At 56.4% G+C, this 27,743-nt stretch overlaps 1 protein-coding gene across 2 annotated transcripts in view; it reads right to left on the bottom strand.

The window, feature by feature from the left end:
• Positions 1–2,506: 2,506 nt before the first annotated feature.
• The window catches only part of TFEB (transcription factor EB), a 48,251-nt gene continuing 23,014 nt past the window's right edge, over positions 2,507–27,743 (bottom strand). For both annotated transcript variants that reach the window (XM_061398143.1, XM_061398142.1), the window contains 8 exons: positions 9,165–9,390; positions 8,815–9,069; positions 8,227–8,304; positions 6,435–6,555; positions 6,297–6,353; positions 5,511–5,586; positions 4,605–4,752; positions 2,507–3,611 (listed from right to left, as the gene is read on the bottom strand). In XM_061398143.1, the coding sequence (XP_061254127.1) occupies positions 3,123–3,611; positions 4,605–4,752; positions 5,511–5,586; positions 6,297–6,353; positions 6,435–6,555; positions 8,227–8,304; positions 8,815–9,069; positions 9,165–9,374 (1,434 nt within the window). In that variant the 5' untranslated portion in view covers positions 9,375–9,390 and the 3' untranslated portion in view covers positions 2,507–3,122. The remainder of the gene's footprint in view (positions 3,612–4,604; positions 4,753–5,510; positions 5,587–6,296; positions 6,354–6,434; positions 6,556–8,226; positions 8,305–8,814; positions 9,070–9,164; positions 9,391–27,743) is intronic.

Consider the following 27,743-nt stretch of genomic DNA (forward strand, 5'->3'; position numbering starts at 1 on the left):
TGGGTGATGGAAAGAGAAATTCCAAAGACCATTCTGAGCTCCATCTTCTTCCCCCTCTCAGGATCCCCCCTCCCTCCTGCCCCAGGCTTCCCTCCACTTCCAGACGGCCCTGTTTTGCAGATGGTGGGCCAGGCCTCGAAGGAGAGATGCTGTGGGATGTCCAAGACTTCCTAACACTGAGGAGGTGGGTACTAAGGAGCCGAGAGCCAGCACCAGCCCTTGCCCATTCTCAGCAGGGCCCAGAGTCCACCCTTGGCTTCCCATCTGAATGAGTAGGGAGATACTCCGCGGATGGCAGGGGTGGAAAGCCACCTTCCTCTGTGTACACCGTGATGAGTGTGTCTGTCCTGCTTCTTGTCCTCAGATCCCAGCTCCCTCCTGGTACAGGAGATGAGAAGCCGGCAGTTGGCAGGGGATGGGCAGATGGAGGGAATGGAGTGGAGGATGGCAGGACCCTCACCCAGTGCACCTGCTTGACTTTGGGGCTCCTCGGCGGACCCATGGGAGCTGCAGCTGCTCGTCCTTCCCTGACCTGGCTTGGAGCCGTTCCCAGACCCCACTGCCTTTTCGTATTTTTGCTTGCTCTCCAGTCGCTGGGGGCTTCCTCTGGGAAATGAGGGGGTTCAACGGGTCCATCTCTGCTTTTACACCAGTCCTCGCCCACTCCACCTGTTTACAGTTTCCCCCCTCGTGGACTTGATGTCTGGAAAGGTGTTGTGTACCACATAAAGAGTGTGGATGAAGACAGCATTCTCTTCTTATTTAATCAGAGATGTTCATACCCTGCAGTCAGAAACTGTTGACGGACTCCATTCCAGCTACTAGCTAAGGGTCGCACAGACCAGTCTCAGACACGTGAACACTTTCTGGTGGCTTGCTGAAATTCTGGAGGTACTCTATGCTGAAATCAAATGGTAGGATTGCAGCTTGAAAAGCACAAGCAAGCGGAGACTGCTCACCTTCTGGCGACTGCCCACGCCTGGCTCTGAGCGCCCTCTTGTGGGCAGAACCCCCACCCACACCCTCAGTACTCCCTCCTGGGCCATCCAGACCCTGCTTCCCAAGCTGCAGGTGCTGGCCAGGTGGAAGGAACCTCGGGGCAGGAAGCCAGCAGGCAGGTGAAGATACCATGGTCTTGAGGGGCTGCTTGAAGAAGCGGGAGGGCAGCGCTGTACTCCCTCTGAGTCAGTCCCCAGGGTGAAAAGAATGAACAGATTGGGGGAGGAGAGAGCCTCAGTGGCCTGAAGGAGGGCCTCGGAAGATTTCCACACCCCCACACCTCCCCCAGCCAGAGCTCAGGACCTGCCTCAGGAGAAAAAGGCTCCCAGGCCATGGGCAGGTCCCGGCTGTGGGGTGGGGCCTGGAACGGGAAGGAGGTGCCGATGCTTGCGCGAGCTCCAACTCACAAAGTCATCCACAGCTCCATCTGACCTTGAGATTAATCCCCCGCCCGGCCGTCATCAGCACCCACACGCCCGGCCCTTTCCACCTCTCCCTCACACGTTAATTGCTCCAACGTTGATTTGATCTCCCGTTCTGCAAGGAGGAAATTGCCCTCTTAGCCATTTTCATCCTGGGAGTTTTTTTTTTTTTTTTTAATTAGGCCCGGTTGTCCTCACAGGGCCCCAAAAGGGGAAAGCCATTTTGGTCTTTGCCTGAAGAGACTGTGGGAAGTCGAGGGAGAGGCGGGCAAAGCTGGCAAAGATGCTCTCCTCCCTTCCCCCAGACACCCCCGGCTCAAGAGGCACACCCCCTCACCCCTCTCTGCCCCAAGCCCATTTTCCCCACCCTGAGTGAGGTCATAAAGCCCCAGGATCTTGGAGCAGAGGCCCCCCGGGAACTATTGTGGGTTGAGGGAGCCTTTAGCCCAGAAAGGAAAGGGTTTGGTGGGGGCGGTGGGGGGGTAGGAGGTCTCAATGCCTGAGGTGCCAGAGCAGAACCTTTGCCCTGGTGCCACGTCCTTGCAACTGTAGTTCACATGGGTCCCTCTTTCCCTTAACCCACAGGGCAGAGCCCCTCATAACTTAGGGAGCTTGTCCTGGGCCTTGCCCCCACAGAGCAGGCAGCCCACCTATGGAGAGGAAAGAACTGGGGCTGGGGACGGGAGAAACATGCCCACCGTCCCCGGCCCGGGTAGTCTGGGACCACAGTGCCCAGGAGCTGTAGACTTGGTTTCCAAGCAACAGGGTCTCCCAGTCACCTGGCCCAGCCAACTCAGGCCTCAGCATGAGGTGTGAGACCAGCAGGGCGGCAGCGCCACCTTGTGGCCATGGGGAGGGACACAGCCCCCAGAAGCACCCAAGATCCCTAAGTAAGGCTACATCTCCAGCTTCCATGGGGCCCTGCTAGGGACCTGGGGGAACCAGGCGATGGACTCAGTCCCTTCTGTCTGTATCCCCCATCCCTGATCCCCTTCGGGGGCATTTGAACTGTGAGTCCATTGGGTTGACTCCTCCCCTGCATCTGTTGGCCCCCAGACCCCCTCCAAAGAGACAGGACAAGCGGGTACAAAGCACAGTGTTTACTAAAGGCACATAGTGGGGAGCCTTGAGGGGAGCTGCTCTTCCAGCAGTGACCCCACATTCTAACTTGAACCCAGCACCCCCTCTTCTGGCCACCCCCGCCCTCACACCACCTGGAGGAGAGCTGTTAGCACCAAAGCGGGGTGGGGGGGCCCACCTGTGGGTGGGGGGAGTGCCAGAAAGGCAAGCCTGGGCGCCCCTGGGCCAGTCCATGCCTCCAAGAAGGAACTTCTGGACCCCTGGTTCCAATGAGTCCTCCTTCACTGATGGGGGACCAGGCTCGAAGGTAAGATGTCTTCTTAACTCCAGCACATCCTGTCCCCCCTCTGCGGCGCCCCCTCGCCTTGCCCTCACGATTTCACCTCTGGGAGGAGCCGGGCTGAAGGCCTCTTCCTGCCCAGCCCCATGAAGAGGGCTGCCCCTGGGTGGGGGGCTTCCAACCCACGGGCTGCCAAGCGGGCACTAAGTCCACACAGGGTGCGGGGGCCGACAGGAGGAGTGAGGCCGGGCAGGGGCTACTTCACACACAAGTGCAGCCTGAAGGGTGGGGGGCGGTTGCCCTGGCCCTCCCAGCCCCCAGGCCCGCCCCTGTCGCCCAGGTCACAGCACGTCGCCCTCCTCCATGCTGAAGCTGCTCCTGCGGCTGCTGGCCTTGGAGGCCTCAGGGGACATGGTGGAGAAGAGGGGGTCGGAGGCCAGCGGGAGCAGGGAGTCGTCTAGGAGCATGAGGTCCAGATCTTTCTTGGACAGGTCAGGGAACGGGGAGGCATGCTCTGGCCCCAGAGGTTCGGGGTAGCCCGGGGGCCCTTCATTGCCCCCGCCCCCAAAGCTCAGGTTGTGGCTAAAGTCCAGGTGGTGGAATGGGGATGGTGGCTGGGGTGGCTGGGCTGGAGGGGGCAGTGGGGCCTGGGGCGGCAGAGCCGGCAGTGGCTCAGGGTCGGGGACCTCGGCCCCCAATAGCAGGGCCTCCCCTGGGCCCTCCTCGCTGGGCAGCTCCTGCTTCACCACCTGCTGGGCCAGCTCGGCCATGTTCATGCCGGAGGGCGAGGTGGTGGGCAGGCCGTGCACCCGAGCCTGCATCTCCAGCTCCTGCAAGTGGGACAGACAGAGGTTGGAGGCACCCACCCCTGGCAAACCCCTGCCGTCCACCCCAACCCCCGCTGCCACCCTTGACCCTCTCTTTGTGGCACCCAAGACCACAAAATATCTCAGCTGGGAGCAAGCACAAGGCAGCTCTAGAGTCTTCACCAGCGTGTTTTCCAGCTACAAGTCTCAACTCATTAGTGGGTTGGGAAACCACTACAGTTGAGCCTTGACCAGCTCTCTTTCTATTTTTTTTTTTTAATTGAAATAGACTTGCCTAGACTAGACCAGACTAGAAATTATCAGAATGCATTGCATCTATTAAGGATGAGGGTTCTTTCATGAAACTTTGATTTTTTTTCACTTTGAGCTGACTACGTGTGCTGGATTGCAACGTGAATCGTATTATCTACCATAAGAAATAGAAAACCTTTGAAGCTGCAGGCCAAGCGCCCTTTATATAGGTGACCAGTGTCAGGCCCAAAGAGGACAAAAGGCCTTCAACAACAGAGCCAGGACTAGGCGGCTCTAGGTGGTAGCATGGACTTTCCCAAGCCTTTGTTCTTTCTCTTGCTCACTTGGCGGGCACTCCCCGCCAAGTAATTCCAGCTCTCTGCCTCCCACAGAGGTAGATTTACCCTTTCCTGCCCCCTTAAAGTTAGGAGTAGGCATATGCTTGCACTGATCAAGGAAATGTGAGCAGAAGGGACCCTAAGAGTGACATGGGGCTTTAAAAACCAGCGCTAGATGTACTATCCACCAGTCTGGATCCTAAAATGAGTCTCGCAGAGCAGACCCTCCAGCTGACATCTGCTCCTTTAAGTGCTGGGGATTGTTTGTTACCCAACAATAACATCCTGACTGATAAGTCTTCCTTCCCCATGGGGATCATCCCTCCATCTCCAACTGCCGAAGTGTAAGCACTGCCCCTGGGGTCAGGACTCAGGCCAGTGGTCAGGAGTCAGAGCCACCCAAGAGGACCAGGTTCAAGACCCAGACCTGGATACGGAGCCAGAGCTGCTTGTTGGTCATCTCCAGGCGCCGAGAATGGTTCTCCAGCTCCCGGGACTTCTGCAGGTCCTTCTGCATCCTCCGGATGTAGTCAACAGAGGCCTTGAGGATGGTGCCCTTGTTCCAGCGCACGTCCCTGCAGGCCAGGCAGAATCAGAGGCTCATGCTCAGAGGAGGGGGCTAGGATTGGCCAGGAGCTTTGTGGGTGGATGTAACACCCTGCTGTGGTTTCAGAGTTGATGTTGCCTGTCCCAACTTTGCCCCAAACCCCAGACCTGACCAAGCCCTATTTATGGAGGAGGCCAATCTCCATCTGCAAATGGGCCCTCCCAAGTGACTGTGGTGCCACCACCCACCTCCTTAATCCCAAGTGAAAGGGTTAGTTGCTCAGTTGTGTCCGACTCTTCGTGAGCCCGTGGACTATAGCCTGCCAGGCATCTCTGTCCATAGGATTTCCCAGATAAGAACACTGGAGTGGGTAGCTGTTCCCTTCTCCAGGTGATCTTCCCGACTCAGGGAGGAAACTCAGGTCTCCTGCATTGCAATCCCAGGAACCAGGCAATTTGGAGCAGCCTCCTTCCCCAGGCCTCCCATTCCTGCCACCAAAACCCACACCTGTTCTTCACCAATCTGGTGCCTCAGCAAACTTTCCTAGCATGACTCCTCCTCCAGGAAGTCCCCCTAACCCTACCCTTACTTCTGGGACCTGGACTCCTCCTTCCCGTCTTGAGCCTTTCTTAGTTGGGGGATGGAAGGTTCTTCTTTCCCCAACAGATGATAAGATCTTTAAGAAGCAAAAGGGGATTCTCTTCCCATCCCTTCCCCCCCGCAACCAGCAGATAATGCCTGTGAGCTGCTGCCCTCCCCTCCCCTTCCTCCAGGAAATCCACTCACAAATCATTGGCCTTGGGGATCAGCATGCCCAGCTCCTTGATGCGGTCATTGATGTTGAACCTCCGTCGCCTTTCAACTAGAAGTAACAAATATCGGGGGAAACAATTAGGGAGATGAGGACCCCACCTGGGAAGAAGGGTCCAGCCCAAGGAGGGACGCCTTAGTCCTTCTGGGAAGGAACTGGTGACCAACTACATGGCGAAGAGCCAACTCATTGAAAAGACCCTGGGAAAGACTGAGGGCAGAAGGAGAAGGGGATGGCAGAGGACAAGATGTTTGGATGGCATCTCTGACTCAATGGACATGAGTTTGAGCAAGCTCTGGGTGACGGTGAAGGACAGGGAAGCCTGGCACGCTGCAGCCTGTGGGGTCTCAAAGAGTCAGACACGACTGAGCAACTGAATAACCACCACCACCACCAAAGGGGGTGGCTGTGGGGGTGAGGGGGTTGGGGGCAGGCCAGACATGATTAAGGAGGGGAAGACTGTAGCAGACAAAGCTGCCTGGAGAGGCCTCCCTCCACTGCTCAGAAGGCTCCACGCCCTAAAGAAAACAATCTGATAAACTCATTCCCTCTGAAGTTCTGGGAATTTTATGAATATCTCTTCCCTGGAGCACCTCTCCCCCGCCTCCTAGCAAGGACTGGTGGGAAGAGGCTGAATCCAGTCACGCCAATGCCAGGATTTTAAAGCCTCCTGTAAGGAATCCTTCCTAGAAGCTGCAGGTCAGAGGGTAGCTTTGGAGCCAGCCCAGGTGAGAGGAGGAAGAGAGGCAGGGGAGACTCACTGAGGTTGTGATTGTCTTTCTTCTGCCGCTCCTTAGCCAGGGCCCGGCTCTCAGCATCTGGAGAACAAAAGAGGAGAGCTGGGAGGGGAGGCGCTGGGGAGACACAGCCGGGATGGGGGGCGCTCTGGGAGACAGTACCTGTGAGCTCACGCTTCTGCGTCAGGTCGGCTGGGCAGGAGCTGCTGGTGACGCCCACCAGGGAGGCCGTGACCTGGGGGTCTCCACTGTACACATTCAGGTGACTGCTGGACAGGGGCAGCTGCAGGAAGAGGCGGGGAAGAAGACTCGGTGAGCGGCCCCGTTCTGTAAGGGGCCTCTCCCCAGGGCCCATCCCCCCAGGAACAGCGATTCCCTGGGACAGCTGGGGAGGCCGCGCTGGGGTCAGAGTCCGGGCAGAGTCCAGAGCTGAAGAGGCAGCCCCTGCCCTCAGCGAGCAGCCACCCAGTGCTGCCAGAAGCAGCGGCGGGAGGGGAGATAGGGCCTGTAGAAGCCCGGGGGAGGGGCACCTAATCTGGAGTTTCTAGGTTTCCAGAGGGCGCGGTGAGGAAGGGCACTAGAGGCAGGGGGTGGCTGAGCAGAGAAGCAGACCGGAAGTAGCTGCCAGAGCGCAGAGTGTGATGCAGGCGATGCTGGGGGACCTGGGAGGGCAGGTTCCACTTGCAGAGACTCTGGCGCTTGGCGAAAGGCAGCCATTGAGGGGTTAAATGGGGGCCCCACAGGAAAAGATCTGAGCTCTGGAAAGATCTCCCACCACACATTCACAAAAAGCAAAATCACAGGCCCAGAACCCTGCAGGGTACAGGGGGAACCACCGACAGGGCCAGCCGCTGTGCCCTGCCCTCTCCCCTCCCAGCCCTCCACGGCTCTGCTGGCAGCAGCAGACTTCCCATCTTGCTGAGCCACACTGGCACTAGGGCAGCGGTCATGGAGAACTGACTCCCTGACCTCCCACAGCGTCAAGGGCCGGGGCCCCAAGGGCAGGAGTGAGCAGCGAGGGCTCATGGAGCTCCAAGAAAAGGGGAGAATATGCCCCAGTTTCAGCTGCTCAATGTAAATACCTGTCCCCCGTTGCACAGAACTCAGCCCCAATGTCTTGCCTTATCTAATTTGCCCACCATCCTCTGGGTAGAAGGCACCATCCCTAGGGGTTCAGAACAATTAAGGGACTTCCCAGGGTCACAGCCGAAGATAGGCATCTAGATTCTAAGCCTGGCCCCTTCCCACCCACCCAGGAACCTGTAGGGGGAGCCTGGACCATGAATGCTGCTAAGAGGCTGCTGGAGGCAGGGAACCAGCAGGCCTGATAGCACTTCCCCCTCAGAGGGAGGGGCACAGGCCTGTGCTCAGCTGGGCCCGGACTTAGTAGAGGTGTGTGCATGTGTGTGAGTGGCTCAGTTGTGTCCGACTCTTTGGGAACCCATGGACTGTGGCCCACCAGGTTCCTCTGTCCATGGGATTCTCCAGGCAAGAACACTGGACTGGGTCGCCATTCCCTTCTCCAGGGGATCTTCCCAACCCAGGAATCGAACCCAGGTCTCCCGCATTGCAGGCGGATTCTTTACCAGGTAGAGGAGAAGAGCCCCATATCCCAAAGGAACTCATCCGCTCCAGGCCTTCCTGGAGCCATACTGCTCCCCTCAGCACCAGTGCCCCCCACCCGCCCCATCCCAACTTGGGCAGCTCTCCCCAGACACCCCTCCCCGCTGAAGCCCCAGCACACACACAGGCTAAGGGACATGTCTCTGGATGCACAATTCTCCCGGGCCTGGGCCCTCGTCACATGGTTGGATGGAGGCGATTCTCATCTCTGCAGCAAAACACCGTCTCCGCCCAGGTGAGGACCCTGTCTCTAGTTCTCTCCTGGGTCACAGCTCTTGGGGGGCCTCTGCCCCTCCCCCTGACACACCCGCCCTGCCCTGGCCAGCAGTACCGTGTTGGGCATCTGAGTTTCAGGATTGATGAAGCCCAGGACATCGTCCAGACACATAATGTTGTCAATGACATCAAACTGAAACAGAAAAAAAAAAAACAACAAAACAGTCCCTTTGTGGGAGAAGGCACTTGGAAAAAGGCAGAGGGAAAGGGGTACTGGACAGCCACTGACCTGAGGGACCTTGGAACCCACCTCACCCCACCCGCTCATTTGGGGATAAGGGAACAGGCCCAGAGAGACCTGAGCTGTCCGGGTTCCCCAGGCCCCAAGGCCCAGGTTAGGGCTCTTCCTAAGGAGCCAAGTTGCCTGGGGAGATTGCTTTATACCTTCTGTCAGGACATGGCTTTGCAGGTGTGCTGGGCATTCCAGTATGAGTCTCTTGTTTCTTCCTAGCAGAGCTTTCCGAACTAGGGATGATGTTTCTCCTGGGAGACTGGGGTTTCCCGAGGGCAGGGCTGTGTCTCCCCTCAGACTGGGGCTCCCTGAGGGCAGTACCTTGCCTCTGCCATTAGACTAGGAGCCGCAGGAGCGCAGCACGGGGCCCCAGCTCTGCTGGTGGCGGGCACGGGCCAGCTCCTCACTCACCTCCCGCTCGGGGTTGGAGCCGATGTGCAGCATGGCCATGGGGCTGTTGGGAGCACTGTTGCCGGCTGAGGACGACAACACGTGTGCGGGCCGCACGCCTGGGGAGGCGGCTGGCAGGGGCTTTGGGGAGCCCTGGGCGGGGCTGATGTGGGCAGCAAACTTGTTCCCGTAGGTCTCAGACAAGTACTCCCGCACCTTCTGGTCCCGGGACTGCTGCAGGTGGTAGGAGGTGGGGTTCTCCAGGTAGGACTGCACCTGGGAAAAGGCGGAGGAGGCAAAAGGTTTCAGGCCAGAGCTCCGAGGGACCAGGGCAGGGGGTGGAGGGGAACGGCCCGAGCCCCAGGCCTCACCTTCAGCACCTCCCCGGGCACTGGTGGCGGAGATTGGAAGTGGATGGGGGTGTTGATGGCTGGGGTGGGCGGCCCCCCCAGCTGCTGCTGCTGCTGCTGTTGCTGCTGCATGTAATGCATGACGGCCTGCTGCTGCATGCGTTCCCGCTGCTCCTCCTGCTGCGCCTGCTCCCGCATGAGCTGCATGCGGAGCCCGATTCGAGACGCCATGGCGGCTTCCGGCTCCCTGGGGACAGAAGAGGGCAGGGCAGTGAGGCAGGGGGCCCTGCAACTTGCACGGGGTCTCAGGACTTCCCTGGCAGTCCAGTGGTGAGGACTCCAAGCTTCCACTGCAGGGGACCCGGGTTCAATCCCTGGTCTGGGAACTGTGTTCAGTCGCTTCAGTCATGTCTGACTCTGTGACGATCCCATGGTCTGTACCCCACCAGGCTCCTCTGTCCATGGGGATTCTCCAGGCAAGAATACTGGAGTGGGTTGCCATGCCCTCCTCCAGGGGATCTTTCCGACCCAGGGATCGAACCCACGTCTCTAACGTCTCCTGTGACTTCCCTGGTAGTCCAGTGCTTAGGACTCCACGCTTCCACCACAGGGGTCCCAGGTTCAGTCCCTGGTCTGGGAACTAAGATCGTGCAAACCACACGGTGCAGTCAAACACAAACACAAAACAACAGCAAAAACAAGCAAAACAAAGTGCATGGACTCTCGGGGAAGAGACCAGGACAAAGGTGACCGCATCTCACTGGAGCAGGGTGGGCGCGGGAGATTTGCTCAAGGTCACTGAGCAAGTGGATGGCAAAGCCGAGACTTAAATCCAAGTCTGCTGGTTTCTTGGGCCAGAGATTCGTTCATGCTCCCTTCATTTGTTCTAGTAGGTCAGCGCCCCAAACTTGGAGTCAGTCTTGACCCCTTTCTCTCTCTCATGCCACCTGGTAAGCCTGCCAGATATGACCCCAAATACATCCTCCTCTGCTACCGCCTCGCTGCCCCCAGGGAGGGCCCAGCCTCTGCCATGCTACTTGCAACTCGATAATTAGAGGGATCCTGTTACAACCTAAGTTAGAGACTGTCTCTCTTTCGGCTCAGAACTCTCCATGGTTCCCATTTCTCTCCGTGTAAAAGCTGAAGTCCTTCCCATAAAAAGCCCTCTCTGATCTGTCCCCACTTAATGGTCTCCTGTGACCCCATCACCTCCTCCTCTCCTCCCTGTTCCACCTGCTCCAGCCACACCTAATGCCTCAAACATACCAGGCGTGTTTCCTGCCTCAGGGCCTTTGCACCTGCGCTTCCTGCTGCCTGGGATGCCCATCCCCCGGATACCACCACGGCCCACTCCTTCACCCCCTCCACTCAAGTGTGTCACCTCCTACCCTATTTAAGATTGCAAAACCAGCACCCCAACCTCCAACTCTACGCCCCTTCCCTGTTTTATGTTTCTCCCTGTCACTTATCACCATCTTAAATATTATGCATTTTTGCTCAGATATTTCAATTCATCCTCTATCTCTCTCTCAGCAGGAATGCAAACTCCCCCCAGGGCATGCATTTTGTCTGTCTTGTTCACTGCTGTGCCTCAGGCCTCTATAAATGTATACAGGGAATGTTTACTATTTATGAACCAGCACCAGCCATCCAGCACTGAGCCAGCTGTAGGCCCTGAGCTCGTGGCATCTACAGTCCAGTAAGTAAGAAAGGCAAGTCCCTGGGTCACTAACCCCGCACAGAGAGGGCCGCTTCAGGGCACCTCGTCCTCTCTGGGTGCAGCGAGGCACTTGGTAAACTGAGTCGGTAAGTGGTGGATCAGCACGAGACTGGCGGGTCAGCCGCAGTGTAGACCAGAGGCCAGAGCTGCACACCAAGGTCCTAAGAATGAGACCCATACATCTGGGGGTGACGAAGGAAAGCAGTACAGACTGACATGTTCTGCCGAGTGCCAGACATCAGACTACGTTGGCGCTAGAGGAAGGTACTGGTAAATACGGGCTTCCTGGGTGGCGCTAGTGGTAAAGAACCCACCTGCCAACGCAGGAGACATGGGTTCAATCCCTGTGTTGGGAAGATTCCCTGGAGAAGGAAATGGCAACCCACTCCAGTATTCTTGCCTGGAAAATTCCTTAGGCAGAGGAGCCTGGCGGGCTGCAGCCCATGGAGCCGCAAAGAGTCAGAGACAACTGAGCGACTGAACACACATTGGCAGATATTCAGTGAAAATCATCAGATCATGGAACTAATAATAATCTGCGTCCTATTTGAGCATTCACTGTGTGCTGGGCAGGGTTCCAGACACTTTCACCTCAAACAGCCCCCTCTGGTAGCTTTGGTTATTATTCTCCTCCTACAGATAAGGAGAGACAGTGGCACAGGGAGGTTAAGTATGCTGCAGCGGGAATAGAGCTGGGACCCAATGCCAGTCTGGCTCCCCGGCCCGTCGTGGGTGGGGGTGGGGGTTCTGTAGACCGTCATGTCTCCGTGTAGAGCTGGGAAGGCGTTTGTCCCAGGTTGCACGTCTGGTTGATCCAGGGCCAGGAATGGAGCCCCAGCCACCTGACCCCAGGCCAGGGCTCCCTCTAACCACCCTGTAGCCTGCCCTATAAAGTGGAGCGGCTCCGTCCACCTTGAGGGCTGAGTAGTCAGTGGCCATTACCTCATCTCCCTTCCTCGCCTTCTGCCCCCTTAGGCTAGGAATTCCTGAAGAGGCTGCTTCAGCCCCAGGGGTCTCTGGCTGGCTCCCAACAGGACAGTCGCCATGGAGAAAGGGGCAGACGCCCCCCTTCTCTGCCCTCCTCCGTCCTGTGGCAGGGACACAGCCGTCCTGTGCTCCCACAGAGGGGTGGCCTGTCTTTGGCCCTCCTCCCCAACTGCAGCCTCGCAAACCTCACGGGCTCTGACCCTGGCCCACTCCCCTCACAGCTGCACCCTCTGCCTCCTCACACAAGCAGTGAGCAGGAACAATCTGACTTCAGTTGGCCCAAGGGGGCGGTGAGGCGATGCAGACACTGGGCCTGGCAGTGCCAGCCGGCCCCGGGGGGACTCGGGGAGAAGGAGCCCCTTGTTTCTCTGACAAAGGGCTGGGCGAGAACCTGGGCTCGGGCCCCGGCTAAGCCTCTCACTGGCTGTGCCAGCCTCAGTTTGCTCACTTGTAAAATGGACGCAGGAATCCCACGTGGGGTCTAGGAGAGTCTTGGGGAGAGGATGCTGAACTGCAAACCGCGAGGTAACTGTGCTTCAGAGGGTGTCAGGCCTTAGCCTGTCCGTCCTCTAACAGAGGGTGGCTCTCCCACCTCCACCCCCAGTGCCAAAGCTGTCACCCCCCCCCACAGAGCTGCTGCCACTCACTGAGTCCCAGCCCCATCCTCTGCCCACCCCACCTCCCCACCTGGGTTGCTCTGGGTGTGGTGTGGCTCAGTGGGATGGTTGTGGAGTTTAGGGTGGGACTTGAGGGGTGAGGGGATCCAAGGGCAGACGGGGTGGTCCCGGAGAGGGCACAGATGGTAGTGACTCTCATTGCCTCGAGGCTTCCCTCCCCACCAAGCCCCAAAGCACACATGCTCACTCAGCACCTGAGGGCCACTCACAGCCCCCCCCGTGCCCAGTCTGGTCAGGAGGGGCTGAGAGGAGGAACACGGGAAATCCAAAACGTCCCAGACCCTCCCCCACATCCGACCTCAGACCTGCCAGGCCTGGAAAGGGTTCACCATGCATAACTCAGTAAGACTGGGAGCCTGCCTCTAAGCTGAGTCTGGGTTCTAGTTTAGTTGTGACCAAGATGGGCTCCTCCGTCCATGGGATTCTCCAGGCAAGAATACCAGAGTGGGTTGCCATTGCCTTCTTCAGGCTAACAGCCTTTAGGTGTTCGATAATAGGTGGATCCTGCCTCCTCTCTGAAACAGTGCCCTTCTCTGGTCAGGGGCCAGAGCTGGTTTCACACCAGTCTGTGTGGGAGCCTCCCTTGTCAGTCATTTACACCTTAGTATGAACAGCTGGTCAGAACCTTTCCCAAGGAAAGACGTGGACAGAGGGAGGGGGAAGATGGGGAGAAATCAGGGAGGAGAGGCAAGTAGAAAGAGGGTCCCAGGACCGGAAGGTCTCAGGTCTCAGGAAGAAGATCTCAGAGACACAGCATTGAGTGGACAAATCAAACTGCAGGAGAAAATGTACAGCCAGAACCCGCTGAGGCAGGAAATAAATAAATGTGCAGAAAAGACTGGAAGAATCAGGATGCTTCCTGAATGCTTACCAATGGTCAGGGCTGCGCTAGATGGTTTTCAAATATTAATTCATCTGTTCTTCACAACAACCCGAGCCAGTGACTGCTAGTACTGTCCTCAATTTCCAGGGAGAAACTGAGGTGCAGAAAGGTGAAGTCATTGGTTCAAAGTCACATATCTGATAAGTAGCAAGATGGCGATTTGAACCAGGTGGCCTGATTCACAGCCGCCGCTCTTTATGCACTCATCTGGGCCCCCGACATCCAAATTGTTCACTGTGGTTACTTCTGGGGAAGAGCGGTGGGCTGGGAGGGGCAAAGAGGGGTTCTTAGAGTTTCTCATCCCACTTTCGAAGCAGTTAACTCTTAGGATTATGAAGACACGCTATTTGTACAATTCTTGTGTGTGTGTGCGTGTGTGTGTGTGTGTGGTCGCACCAGGAGGCATGCAGGATCCCAATTCCCTGACCAGGGGTCAAACTCGCACCCTTAGCCACGGAAGCACAGATTCCTAACCAGTGACCACCAAGGAAGTCTCTGTTGTAGTTCTTTAAAAACAAGGGGAACGGAAGTAAGGCATTTTCTAGGGGTTTGTGAGGGGCCCAACTGGCTTCCAGTCATGTCCAAAGGTGGGATCCCCCAGGTCCACCTGGAATCTGCCTTGCTCAGCGCAGTGGTTATTAGGCCAGCCAAGGACGCTGGTGGAGACACTAAGTGGCCTCCGGAAGCACAGGTCAGGGTCAGAAGCCACGTGCCAGCACCCAGAGCCCAACTCAGGTTCCCCTACAGCCCCAGACACCAGCCTTTGGAGGGGATGTGATCTTCATGGAGGGCCCCCCAAACAGCCCTGAGCCGAGGCGCATCCCTTCAATTGCGTGCGGGGCCTGAACTGCCTTGGGGACTTTTCCTCCTTCCAGGTGATCTTTTAAAAAATACGAGCAGGAAGCAGAAAACACATAGAGCCTCAAGAGCCAGCAACTCCATTCCTAAGTGTCTGCCCAGCAGAAAAGCATCCCTGTGGGCACCAGAGGACACGGACTAGAATGTTCACAGCAGCGCTATAGATAGTGGCCAAAACTGGACACCAGTCAAACGTCCATCAACAGGAAGATGGATAAAGAGGTGATATCTCCGTGCCCTGGAATGCCGCTTAGCGATGGGAATGAACCAACTATTGCTAAACACAACTCAGATGACTCTCACAGACGTTAACGGTGAACAAAAGAAGCCAAACGGGCGTACAGAGTGATTGATATACACACGGTTCAGAAACGGGTAAAACAAATCTTTTATGTTAGAATTCAGGATCCTAGTTACCCTTGAGGGCAGTGAAGGGGAGGTGACACAGGACAGCTTGGGGTGGGGGCTGGGAGGACTAGGAATGTTCTGTAATTTGATGCGGGTATTGGTGACATGGGAGTATCGAGTTTATGAAAATGCAACCAGATGCTCACTCAACAATTTGCACACTTTTCTCTAAGTGTGTCGTACTTTCATTAAAATTTTACAGAAGAATGAGGGCAGACCTTAAAGAATGTAAAAGAAGAGTTGAACAAATTACCCTTCCCCTCCCCCACCCAAGTGTGGCTATGACTTTAAAATGCCTTTGGTAGCAGGCAGCTTCACCACCACCGCCCAAGGGTAGCTTGGTATCAAAGCCTTTAAACATATCAAAGCCTTTAAAAATACCCACTAGCTCGAGGAAGAAGTCTCAAATACAGAAAAGGCTTTTATGCATAAAGATGTCCATCACATTCTATAGAGAAAAATAAAAAATAATCTCAATGTCCAGCAATAGGATGGTTAAATTATGTTGCGTTCTGGAATTCTCTGGGGGTCCCACTGGTTAGGACTCTGCACTTTCACTGCTGAGGACCCAGGTTCCCACGTTCAATCCCTGGTTGGAGAACTAATATCCCACCAGACACAGGGTCCAAAAAAAAAAATAAAAGGTTGTGTTCCTCCTCGTGGAATGTTGTGTTTATAATAAGTAACACACGGATATGTCAAGTGACAAAAAGTAGTATGCAAAGTGATATATAAAATCTGATCATCATTGTGTAAAATATGTGTAAAAAAACCTCTTGGGAGGAAATAAACTAAAATATCACTGACTTCTTTGGATGATGAAATCATGAACAATTTTTTCTTTCTTTTTACCTTTTGGAATGTTCTTTTTCTGTAATGAACATGTATATCTTTCTAATGAGGAAGAATAAACTAATGCTTATGGACCAGGTATGGACCTGTTTATGCACCAGGTATGCTTAAATACATCTTATTTATTAATAATGATCACAATCACTTTATGATATGAGTACCAGTACTATCCTCCCCACCCCACCCCCCTTTATAGATGAAGAATCTTGTACAGAGAGTTTGTCACCTGCCAAAGGTCGCAGAGCTAATGAGCAGCTAGGCTGGATGCTGGCCGTCTGACTCCACCACCCTAATCCTGGGGCTTAGAGTTTGGCCCTGGTCCCGCACTTGGGGCAAGGTGGTCACATTTTATTTTAGGGATTCCCACTGAAGAAGCCCCCCTCCAATCAAAGGGTTTCAGCAGCTGATCTCTTTCGTCTAGCTCAGGGGCCAGAGGGTCCTGGGACAAGGGAATGGTCTGGAATCCTCAAACAAGCAGAAAAAATTCTGCCCTTCCTCAAAGGGCAGAGATAATTTCCTGTATTCCTAGGAAAAAACATTATGTCTGGCGGCTGAAACAACAAAGTGTGGACGCTCAGAGGCCAGGGTGCCTGGTTAAGCCATTTATTGCGTTCTACGCCTCTGCGGTCGGAAGAAGTCTTCTTCTGATCCAGTCTGTTACAAACCACCAGCTGTGTGGGAGCTGCCCAGCTGAGACGGAGGGGAAATCAAACCAATCACTAAAGGAAAGCCTCCTGAACAGGTGCTGAGGCTCCCGGAGGCAGGGGGATGGACCCCGCGACCTCCTGGGTAACCTTTCAGCCTTGGGAAGGGAAGAGAGGGGAAGATTCCAGGACTAGGGGTTGTTTTAACTTCTCGGAGCCCCCTCTGGCAGAGGGCCTGGCAAAGGAAGGGCTGATGAACTAGGAAATGGAACAAGAGTGTCCACAGAACCCCCACGCCTTAGGACAAGGCTGTTCCTAATTATCAGGGTGGTCACAGGTCCCCAGGGGGCCTGGGGGGCATCACTTGGGTGGCACCCAAAGAGAGCTAAGGGTAAGGAGGTGTCATAAGATCGGTCCGCAGGAGCCAGCATACCTGCCCATAAGATGATGTGGGGAACTTGGCAGCAGGATGTCTGGGGATGAATTCCAGACGTGGGCCTGACTCAGGGTCCGAGCCTAGCCTCAGTCTTTCCATCAGCCAAGTGGGACTTACCAGCTGGGGAACCTCTCCCACAGAGCTGCTGTGACCTAAGCTGGGATGCTGCATGGAGGCCTCTGCAAGTGTGAAATCATGGGCACGGGGGGGTGATGTCACCACTGGGTCACTGTTAACCATCGCTTCATCCATGCCCACCGGGGGTATCCCTGGGCCAGTCTCCTCTTTCTGTTATTTATTTTCTTTTGAGGAAAGGGTCCCCTCCATTCCTCCATCCATTTACCTATCAGGGCCCCAGGTAGGGGGAGCCCTGGCTAGTGGTCACCCAGCTTCTATCTAGTTACAGACTGGCCAGAAGAAGCAAGGCTTTGGCCAGCTTTTCCCAGACACCCTCTTTGTTTCCTGCCCAGAAGCCTTGGGTTTTAAAAGATTTTCTTTCCAAAGCTTGTCTATGATACGTAATTCACTGCAGTGCTATGGGAGAGGCAGGTGGGGAGCAAGGAAGCCTACCTCCCTGGGTTCTAAAGAGATCAAGAGCAGGCAGAGTACCAAGCACAGTGCCTGTGCTGCAGACACTTGGGTGGGTGGCTTGTTATCATCTTAGCTGACCCAAGCTCCCTTGGGGGGTCATGAAAAGCAACAGTGAGCCCTCTGGCTGCCTCCAACATTGAAAGAAAGCAACTGGGAGTCACACTTGCTCTGGTAGGTGTGACCCGCAGGACACTGCAGGGCAGGGAGAGCACAGTCAGGGGCTTGTTGTTTTTTTGGGGAGGGGGCCATACCATGTGACATGCAGGATCCTAGTTCCCCACCCAGAGATCGAACCCGCATGCCCTGCACTGGAAGTGTGGAGTCTTAACCACTCGACCACTGGGGAAGTCCCAGGGGCTTTAGACAACCTGAGCAACCTAGACAGCATATTAAAAAGCAGAGACATTATTTTGCCAACAAAGGTCCGTCTAGTCAAGGCTATAGTTTTTCCAGTGGTCATGTATGGATGTGAAAGTTGGACTATAAAGAAAGCTGAGCGGTGAGGAATTGATGCTTTTGAACTCTGGTGTTGGAGAAGACTTTTGAGAGTCTCTTGGACAGCAAAGAGATCCAACCAGTCCATCCTAAAGGAGATCAGTCCTGAATATTCATCGGAAGGACTGATGTTGAAGGTGAAACTCCAATACTTTGGCCACCTGATGTGAAGAACTGACTGATTTGAAAAGACCCTGATGCTAGGAAAGATTGAAGGCGGGAGGAGAAGGGGATGACAGAGGATGAGATAGTTGGATGGCATCACCAACTCAATGGACACGAGTTTGAGTAAACTCTGGGAGCTGGTGATGGACAGGGAGGCCTGGCGTGTTGCAGTCCATAGGGTCGCAGAGAGTCGGACACGACTGAGCGACTGAACTGACTGACTGGCTGACTGAACACAGGCAGGAGGCGGAGAGGCTGGAGAGGAAGGAGAGGGGATGTGAAGGGCAGACACCGGAGCTCCCGGGCTGCTGAGTGGCCTCCAGGGTCCACGGCTCAGACCATCAGCCCCACATCCCGGCTCACATCCCGCAGGAAAGGGTGGGAGCTGGCGCCTCCTGGTTGGCCCCGGGCAGGACAAGGGGGCAGCTTCAAAGGCAATCCCAGACCAGAGAGGCGCCTGTCTTGTCCCCGAGGGATCAGCTGGTCCCTGGCAGGAGGCCGGCCCCAGGAGGACTGTCACTGCGCTTTGAAGAATGGGGGCCTCGGGTGGGCAGGGGGACACGAGGCTGAAAGAAGCAGGGAGAGGAGAAACCAGAACAGTCCTGGGAGGTGTCTGCCCTTGTGATATGCATAGACTCAGGCGGGCCACACGCACAAACACTCTGCCGTCTGTCTCACACCCAGACACACACAGTGCAGAACCCCTCACCCTGCCGCTCGGTGGGGAGCTGCCCCCCTCCTGGGTTGGAGCAGAGTGAGGGGGCTGAAACCTCCGTCTTCCCCTTCTCCTCTGCAGCCCATGCTGGCCACCCCATCCCCTTGAACAGCCTGCCTATGGTTCACATGGTTTTGTTCTCCGGTTGTTTCCTGGTTACCGCCAGTCTTCCCAGCTACAAGGAAGCTCCCAGAGAAATCGGCTTTCTTCCCCAGAACCTCCGCCCCATCCCAGCCGGCAGACTTCCCAGAACGAGACTCGGGGCCCTGGGAGGCTGCTCGTCCAACCACCCGTCACGTGCTCATTTACCACCTGTTCACTCATTCAGCAAACAGCCCGAGTCCCCTCCGTGGACCAGGCAGAGTGCTGAGCACATGATCTAGATCAGATCTCACCCGTCCCCACAGACACTTCCCAGGACAAACAGCTTCTGCAGATGAGAAAACCAAGACTCGCAGAGGGGTTCCGGGCCCTGGGCAAGGTCACACTACAAGGACGCGGTGAAGCGGGGAGACCAGCCCAGCTCTCTCCTGCAAGTGCATGGCCACCACCAGCTCCAGTATCAGAAGGAAACCAGGGGTGCAGAGGGAAGAAGCCTGGAGATGGATTATTGTCCCCATAAACTCCCAGCCCCGCCTCACCCCTCACCCTTTGCTGTCCTCAGTGAATCCTATGGAGGGCCCCGAGGCCTGCACACCCCTCAGCCCTCCCAGAGGCCCCAGGACACAGGCCGGGCCCGGCCCATCTACAGGCTCTCTGCTGCTACACGGCCAAGACGGATCCAGGCCCAGGGCTCAGGAGACAGACCATACATCGGGATCTCACTGAGGCAGTTAATGTGGGCCACGCAAGGGCCTCAGGGGGAAATCATATCAAACAGGCTGGACAGAAACGCGATTGCGTGGCCTGGAGTCCTGACACTGGACAGCAGTGGCGTGCAGAGGGAGGGGCTGGGAGGGAAGGACAGTCCACAGGTGGCGCCCCAGACAGGAACAGGGCCTGAAGAGCAGGGGTGTCAAGGCTGGGTCTCCAAGGGCTTCAAGCCCCGCCCCCCCGAGCCCACCCAATCCCCTCCCTGTGCTAAGTTCTGTGGGTGGTAGGTCAGCCTGTAAGGTCATCAATGCCCCCACCAGGGAAGCTGAGGCCCAAGACTCCACCTGGTTGGTCACTGCGTGCCATCCAGTGGGATTTGGGGCCCAAGAGTTTGGAGCCTCTGGAATGAGTCTATTCCCAAAGGGCCGAGTAGGATTGAAAAGCTGTGTTTAGCTGTCCCACCGCTCAGCTGTGTGAGCCCCCTTGGGGTACCTCTCCCAGTTGGACCCCTGGTTACTCATGTGAGGGGGCAGGGGGTCTGGTGGCGGGCTCCCTTCCCGCTCTGTCCGGGTAGGTGCAGGGCTCAGGCCACACGGATGGTCCAGGGCTGGATGCCCGACAAGCCGCCCTGCAGGCAGGGGACACGGAGAGCCGTCTGGGGCGCTGTCTCGGGAACTCTCTCTTTAGAGCTGCAGCAGCCTCGGGGGACCCAGTCTTCACTTGTCTGTCTCCTTAGGAGACAGCAACCGCTCCCCAGCTCCAGTGCCGGCCTCTTGGGCAGGGCAGGCCCGCTGACCCCAGTGTGAGAGGACACAGCCCGCCGCCACGAGGAGCACACAGCCGGCCTGCAGAGCGGCCTCTGGCTCCAGACCCGGGGCCTTGCTCCAAACCCAGGCTTCTCCGCCCCAGGGGCGCCCAGATCCTGCCCCTGCCCTTGGGGGCTTCCTCTGCTTCCTCGCAGCTGCAGCCACCTCTCCGGTCTCCAGCCTCCCTGCCCACCATCCACTGCAATGAACTCCGACTATTTGACTTCTCTTTCAGAATTTAATCTGCCTCTGAGGACATCAAAGACAACCTCTTTAAAACTGAAGTATCCAGGCTTTGCCTAATACAAGAAGACTTTGGAAGAGAGGAGGGGCAAAGGAAGGAAGAAAGACACCTGTGAGCCCTGACAACTGCGTTAAATTCACAGAAGGTGGCCCGTGACGTCTGGGAACAAACCACCAGGCATTCATTACTATTTGCCCTGATTCCTTTGTGCAGTTTTAAGCTGATACATGGTACTGATGTCATCCTCAAACTATACACCACTGAGGATGCAGTAATATACTCCCCATTTCACAGGGGGAGCAACTGAGGCAAAGAGGCTGACAGCTTGCCCAAGGTTGCATGACAGTAGGCAGTGGAGCTGGGGCCCCTGGTCTGCACACCCAACCTCCGCCTGCAGAGGCTCATGAGTGCCCGGATCCTGGCCGCATGCTGGGTGCCCAGGCTGGGATTCAGTCTGGAAAGGGCCTGAGGAGGCAGGGAGGGAGTCATACGGCTCTGGGCTAGGCAGGTGGGGCTGGACGCTGCTCCCTGCGGTCCAACCCCTCTGGCATCCCCTCAGATGCATCTCTGCCTTCTGAGTCCGCTCCCTGGGAGATGGCTGAGTTCAGTAAAATGCTCATATGCTGTGGACCCGACAGACCAAGAGCTCATCTGGCTTTGTGACACTCTTCTGCTGTGTGACCCAGAACAGGTACTTAACCTCTCGGAGCCTCAGTTTCCCCATCTGTAAAATAGGATGGCAGTCATGCCACCTCCTTCAGAGGAGGTGAGGGGAATCAAAGGAGCTGGAATGTGTGAGGTGCCTGGCACCTAGGGGGTGGCCCATGAAGGTCAGTTCCCTGGCAGGGTGAGCAGTGTCCATCTGGCTGACTTCACCACTGAAAGCATGACCCACAGGCATCACATCCCCGAGAGCTGGTTAGAAATGCAGATTTTCAGGCCCCAGCCCAGACCTATGGAGTCAGACACTCTACGTTAGCACTTTAACACGGCATCCTAGGAGATTGGTGGGCACATTAAGGTTACTTCACTTGCAGCTTGCTGGGGCTTGATCACTTGCTGGTTTCAAGTGTGACAGGTGGGAGAGGGAGCCGCAAGGTGGAAAGAGATGCTTAAAGGGACAGGCACAGGCCTTCGGAGCCCCATGGCGAACCTAAGCAAACTGCCCAAACTCTCAGGCCCCGGGGCCAAGGTGGAGCTGGGAATGAGGGCTCCAGGCCGGCTGGACTCCTGATTACCCAGTGCCGGGCCTCTGGCCGGGCAGGAGGGGAACAGCCTGCAGGAACCAAAGGGAAGCTGGTAAGGTTCCCTGTGGGGGGAATGCAACCCAGACAGGCCTACTCACACACATACACAACATCTCCTACACAAACCATTGCACACGCGTGCATGTGCACACACACACACACACCCTGCCCCAGGACTTGGCTGCCCAGAGAACAGCCCCAGCAGGGAGCGGACAACTCTGAGGACAGTCTGTGCCTGTGAGCGGTGTGTGAGGTGTGCGGGCTGCTGGGGCCCCTATAGCCGGCCTGGATGACCACTCTACACACCCCCACTGCTTGGCCCCTCCTTTTCACCTGCCCGAGTCCAAACCCAGCCGAGCACCGAGAGACCCAAGATTAGCTCCCTTGAGCTTCAAAGGGACCCCACATTCTAACTGGTTCCCTCGCAACATGCCCACTGATGGGACCCCACCCCAGGTTGCTGGATGGTAGATAGCAGGATGGAGCACTGACCTCAGGGTTTCCCCAGGAGGCGGCAACACTGGCCGTCTCCCTCGCATACAGGAGTAACAGCAAAGCCCACCCTCTCCCCCAGCCACACAGCTTCAGGAGCGGCAGGGACCTCCGCCCCCGGACCCACGGATGGGTAGCAACACTCTCACCCAAACACCCTCAAATTCAGCTCAGAAACACACACCCACTGACCTCTTTCACCTCCGCAGACTGGATGGCCAGGGGCCCCCAGGCTCATAGGGCTCCAAAAAATCCTAAAATGTGGGCCCTCAAGCAGGCCTGGGATGCCCAAGAGAGAACCATTGACTAGGGGGTGACTTGGGGCTGCTGCAAGGTGCACGATGTCATGGGTTCTGGAAAGGCCCTTGGCCCCCAAATATCCCCCCTCTGCGTCCGGAAATCCCTCCCAAACCTCTAAGAGTCATTGCCGGGAGAGGCTCCCACCTGAAGCCTGGTCAGCTCACAGCCCCGGTGAGAGGCGGCCGACAGCTGGCCTGAGTGGCAGAGGAGGGGCAGAGGGAGGGTGCAGTGCCAGACCGGCAGCACCAGCTCCCACCGGGAGGGGGCACCCCCTGACACCCCAGAAGGCCAGTTTCAGAGAAGACAGCACCTCTCAGCCAGGGAGAAGGAGGGGTCCCTCAAATGGAGGGGCTTTAAGCAACCCCACCTCCACACATGCCAGGGGACATGGGGTCCTGCCCCCTCAGTCTCTACAGGGAAGGCAAAGAGCTGGCGACCAGGAACCCAGGAACGGGGCAGGGGGGCGGGGTGGGGTGCCCTGAGTGATGAGCGCTGGGGGACAGGAGGGGGAATTAACCAGGTTCCAAAATAGCACTGCTGGTTCTGCCTCGCTTCACCCTGTGCAGTGTCTGGCAGCTTCTGCTTTCGGTCTGACTCATGCCTGGTGGGGGCAGGACAGGGCGGCTGGAGCAGGCAGGGGCCGCCGGATGACCACAGGCTGTTCTCCCCTAGCTACCGCCCCCAACCCGGTGGCTGGGCCTTCTCCCCGGCCCCGCCCCAGTGTGAGCTGCGCTTCTGGGAACTGGGAACATTCAGCTGGGCCACAAAATCCAGGGGTCCCCTGCCCGGGTCCTTGCCCAGCCAGCCCGCACTCGGCCTAGGGCTTCCTGAACGGCAGCTGCCCCAGACCCAGAGCATGGCGTGGCTTCTCTGCTGCCCAGCCCAGGTGCCTGGCTGGCACCTCTAACCTATCCATCTGGAAGCCAGAGGAGAACTCTCTCCCCAACACTTGAAATGACCTTGTACCACAGCGTTACCCCCTCCCAGCCAAGGGAGCGGAGGGACGCAGCCGCCTTCACCCGTCTAACCCTCGCCTGCCACCAGTACCCAGGTATGAGATGCACTTTGCAGAGATCTCACGCTCAGTGCGCACAGCAGGCCCCCCACCCCATTTTCTGTCCTGAATTGCCACAAGGAACACTTGCCCTTTGCCAGGCAGAGGGAGGAACCCAGCGCCCTGGCTTTTGAGCTCATCGGGTCGGGGCGGAGCTTTGCTCATTCTGCACTCCCCATCCACCCCTCCCCCCACCTGTGCCCCCGACCCCCTGCCCCGTTTCCCCCACGGGGGTGACACTTGATCAAAGATGCTTAAGCTCCCACCTGAGACAAACCGAAAGCCATGTCCTAAGTCCCCCGTGCTAACCTCTCCCACGTCCTCCCAGCCCTCACACCGACACACGCCTGCCCTGAATAAGCACAGCCACCTTTCTATCCAAGTGGGCCAGGTACAACTTCAAGGCCCAGTTCACTCTGCCAAAGCCGGCCCTGCCCTCCTCGAGGTGGGAAATAGATGCCACCGGTAAGTAGGGGGAGAATGTCAGAGGGCATGGGGCTGGCCAGCCCAGGCCAACATGCTCCTCCCACCCTCCCCCACCCAACTCGCCACACACGCTGACCAAACCTGGTTTGGAAGTGAAAACATCAAGGGGAAAGTCTGTGGGTGGCAGCCGGAGAGATGAGTCAAAAGGGAGTGGGACTTGGCAGGCCTGCCGGCGGCCCATACAGAGTCTGGAGTGTGTGCTGTGTGTGTGCCCGCCAGCCCGGCACCTGCCCTCCCTGCCCCTCTACCAGGTGGCTTTACCTACATGCCCTTCCCTCCTTAACTCCGCTCCTTCCCTGGGCCCCCCAAGATGGGAGTGAGTCTAGTGTGAGTCTGAGGGATGGGGGCAGGAGTCTAGAAGGAGAAGTCCCCTCTCCAGGAAGCAGTACCAGGCAGGGCTTTCCCCAGGGACAAAGAAGGGCACCCACGAATAAACTGACCCCCCACCCTTATTGCACTGTGAATTGCATCCTGTTCCCCATAGAGACTCAGCGAGAGGGCACTGGAAGGCTCAGTTCCCCACTGACGAAAAGGCAGCCACGTGGCAGCCGTGGGTCTGGCGGCCTCAGGAGGGGGAAGAGGCAGGGGCGCGAGAGAAAGGAAAAGGAAGTCAGAAAAACCGCTACAATCACAGCCTCCGCAGAGCTCTGCCGGAAGGGGACTCAGAGTGGCTCAGGCTCTGTGGCCGCCCAGTGTGTCACCCACACCCTCTAGGAGCGGATGTCAAGCTCAGAGAAAGAGAGAAAGGGCCAGAAGGGGCCGCCTTGTGTGGCCTCTGGTGAGGACCCCCTGCACGCCGCCCAATCCCTTCCCTCTGCTTGGAGCGTCTAGAGGGGCCCTGGCAGCTTCTCCTCTTACAGTGACACCTGGCACGGAGCAGGTGCTCCTTAAGCATCTGCTGAATGCATCGAATGTGGTGCCCATGACTGGTCCCAGTGGGAAGGGTCTCCCCAGGGGCAGCAGGAGAGGGTGGTGGCAGCTTCGTGGGCCTGGAGAGACGTGAGCGGTGACAAGAGGGCTTGGCAGGAGGCACACTCCTAGGGACTGGTCGGCCACCATGCCTGTGTCCAGTGAGAGCGGCAGAGGCTGTCAGGGCCCTGGCCACAGCCCCTGGCCACTCCCAGTCCCGACCTGCCCACCTGAGCACCTCCATCAGCCAGCACCTGCACACAGCTGCACCAGAGCCAACAGAGGTAGCACCCGCCTTGCCCCAGCCAAAGACAGAGGGGAACTGGTAACAAACCGCCAATACCAGCCCCTTGTCCCGAATGAAGTGAAAGTCGCTTGGTTGTGTCCGACTCTGCGACCCTATGGACTATACAGTCCATGAAATTCTCCAGGCCAGAGTGGGGAGCCTTCCCCTTCTCCAGGGGATCTTCCCAACACAGGGATCGAACTCAGGTCTCCCGCATTGCAGGTGGATTCTTTACCAGCTGAGGGGTCCCGAGGCTGGGAACCTAAAGCAGTTTCTCCAGAGTCCACAGTGGTCACCTGCTCTGAACACACATCTCAGTGGCTCCCTTCCCTTCCCCGCCTCACTCCACCTAATTCACTAAGGGGACTTCCTGGGGTCATCACCCAAGTAAACTGTCTGCACTCACAGCCCTGTCTCAACCAAAGGGGCCCGAGGAGGGAGTTTTGACCTGAAATTGTGCAACTAACTCTTCAGCTTAGAAAGCTATTATTAAAAGTGCCAGAGTAAAATGTGGGCTGGGTGTCCTAGGGAGAAGCAGAGGCAGGCGTGCAAGAGCTCAGTTGCTGCAGAGAGACTGGTGGGGTCGGATGCAGTGGCCAAGCATGTACCTAGAACTTTCCTACCTGTGGCACACAAGAGTGCCCTCAGAAGCAGAGTTGGCCTGATGAAGAGAAGAAACAAGGACGTGCTGGGTTGCAAGTTACATGATCAGGAAGCCTCCACTGCAGGTGTGGGGCTGGTGACATTGTTACCGGTACCAAATGCCAATAGGACCGTAAGTCCAGCGTGACTTCTGGCCCCCGGGGCTGCTCCTCGGATAGAACTCCGGAACTCCGGCATTCCAGAACCTGAGCATGCCTGTCCATGCCTTCAGAAGCAAGGCTGTCATATTTTGCATTCAGAAAGAAGCACTGGGGACATCCAGGGAGGCCATTTGACCCCACACTATGAGCATGAGTTTTGAAGCAGAGAGAGCTGAAGTCCAGATCTGTTGCTTATTGGCTGCGTGACCTCCAGCAACTTCACTTCACAGGAGCCTGGTGTCCTCATGTGCAAAAGGAAGATAATGTCTATCTTGAAGAGTTTCTGTAAGGATTAAATGTAAAGCAACTAATTTGGTGCTCAGGAAATATTTGGTAGATGTATAGTTAGATGTACAGATGTAATGGATGCCCAGATGGACATAAAGGATTAAGGGACAGATGGATGGATATAATGGGTGGATAGATATGATGGACAGATGGATGCATGGATGGATAGAGTGCATGAAGTGATGGATGGAGATCATGGACAGATAGATGGCTGAATGTTTACAAGGAGACAGAAGAGAGTAGTTTTCTTCAGTCTGGTCCCCACCTGGTTCAATACCCTTTTAGGCTAAATTTAATAGCAAGAAAATGAAGGCCTATCACTCTCTAATTTTTCTGTTAGAGAAATCTGTTTCCATTTATCAGGTTGACAAATGCAATCCTCCTAATGGGCCTTAGCCACATTACCAGGGGGTCATTCCCTGAAGAGGGTAGTGGGCTAGGTCAGGAGAGAGGGTGTCCTCCTGGCTTGGGCACCAGCGCCCGCATTCCCACTGTGTGATCGCACCACGCTCGTATCCCACTCTCCTCAAGTTCAAGTCCAGCTGACCCCAATCCCAGGGAACGTGGGTCTGGGCCAGGGAGAGGAAGCGGATGCTGAACAAGAGTAGGCAGGGAGAACAGGCCAGGGCAGCTAAGCAGAAGACCAAGAACAGAGTATGGATACATGGGCTGGGAGTGAGCAGGGATCAGAGAAAAGGAACCGAAGAGCAAAGAGAGGGTTTACTGTCTTTGGAGAAGTGGAGAAACGAATCAGCCCTAAGAGAACAAGGGAGCAGAAACAAAACAGACTGAGCAACAAAGAAAGGTCCTCTCCCTGTTCCATCAGCCCCACTGTCCACCAGATAAAGTCCAAACTCCCCAGGCGGATATTCAAGGAACTCAGGATCCCCCTGTCCTAAACTGGGCTCAGTGTAGGGGGTCCCATCACTTTCTCCCTGACACAATCCAGACCTCCAGATGTTCCTCCTGCCCCATCCTCCTTCCACAGATTGTCTAATAATGCCTGTGTGTCTCTGGAAGGCCTGCTCCAGAGCCACCTCTTCCAGGCAGCCTACCCTGACTCCACCCTCCTCTGATCACCATTTGGAAACAATTACTTAATTGGCTCCATGCCAGGCTCTGTGCCTGACACCAAGATCCAGATATAAGTAAGATAGTCCCTGTCCTCACTGGTACTCGCAATCTATTTTGAAAAAACAACATTACTTGATAACATATATTGTATTGTACTTCTATTTAGAATGACTACCTTACTATGACTGTGTCCGATTCTTTGCAATCCTATGGAATGCAGCCCGCCAGGCTCCTCTGTCCATGGGATTCTTCAGGCAAGAATACTGGAGTGGGTTGCCATGCCCTCCTCCAAGGAATCTTCCCAACCCAGGGATCAAACACAGGTTTCCCACATTGCAGGAGGATTCTTTACCATCTGAGCCACCAG

Source organism: Bos javanicus, chromosome 23 (genome assembly GCF_032452875.1).
Source record: "Bos javanicus breed banteng chromosome 23, ARS-OSU_banteng_1.0, whole genome shotgun sequence".
Taxonomy (NCBI): Eukaryota; Metazoa; Chordata; class Mammalia; order Artiodactyla; family Bovidae; genus Bos; species Bos javanicus.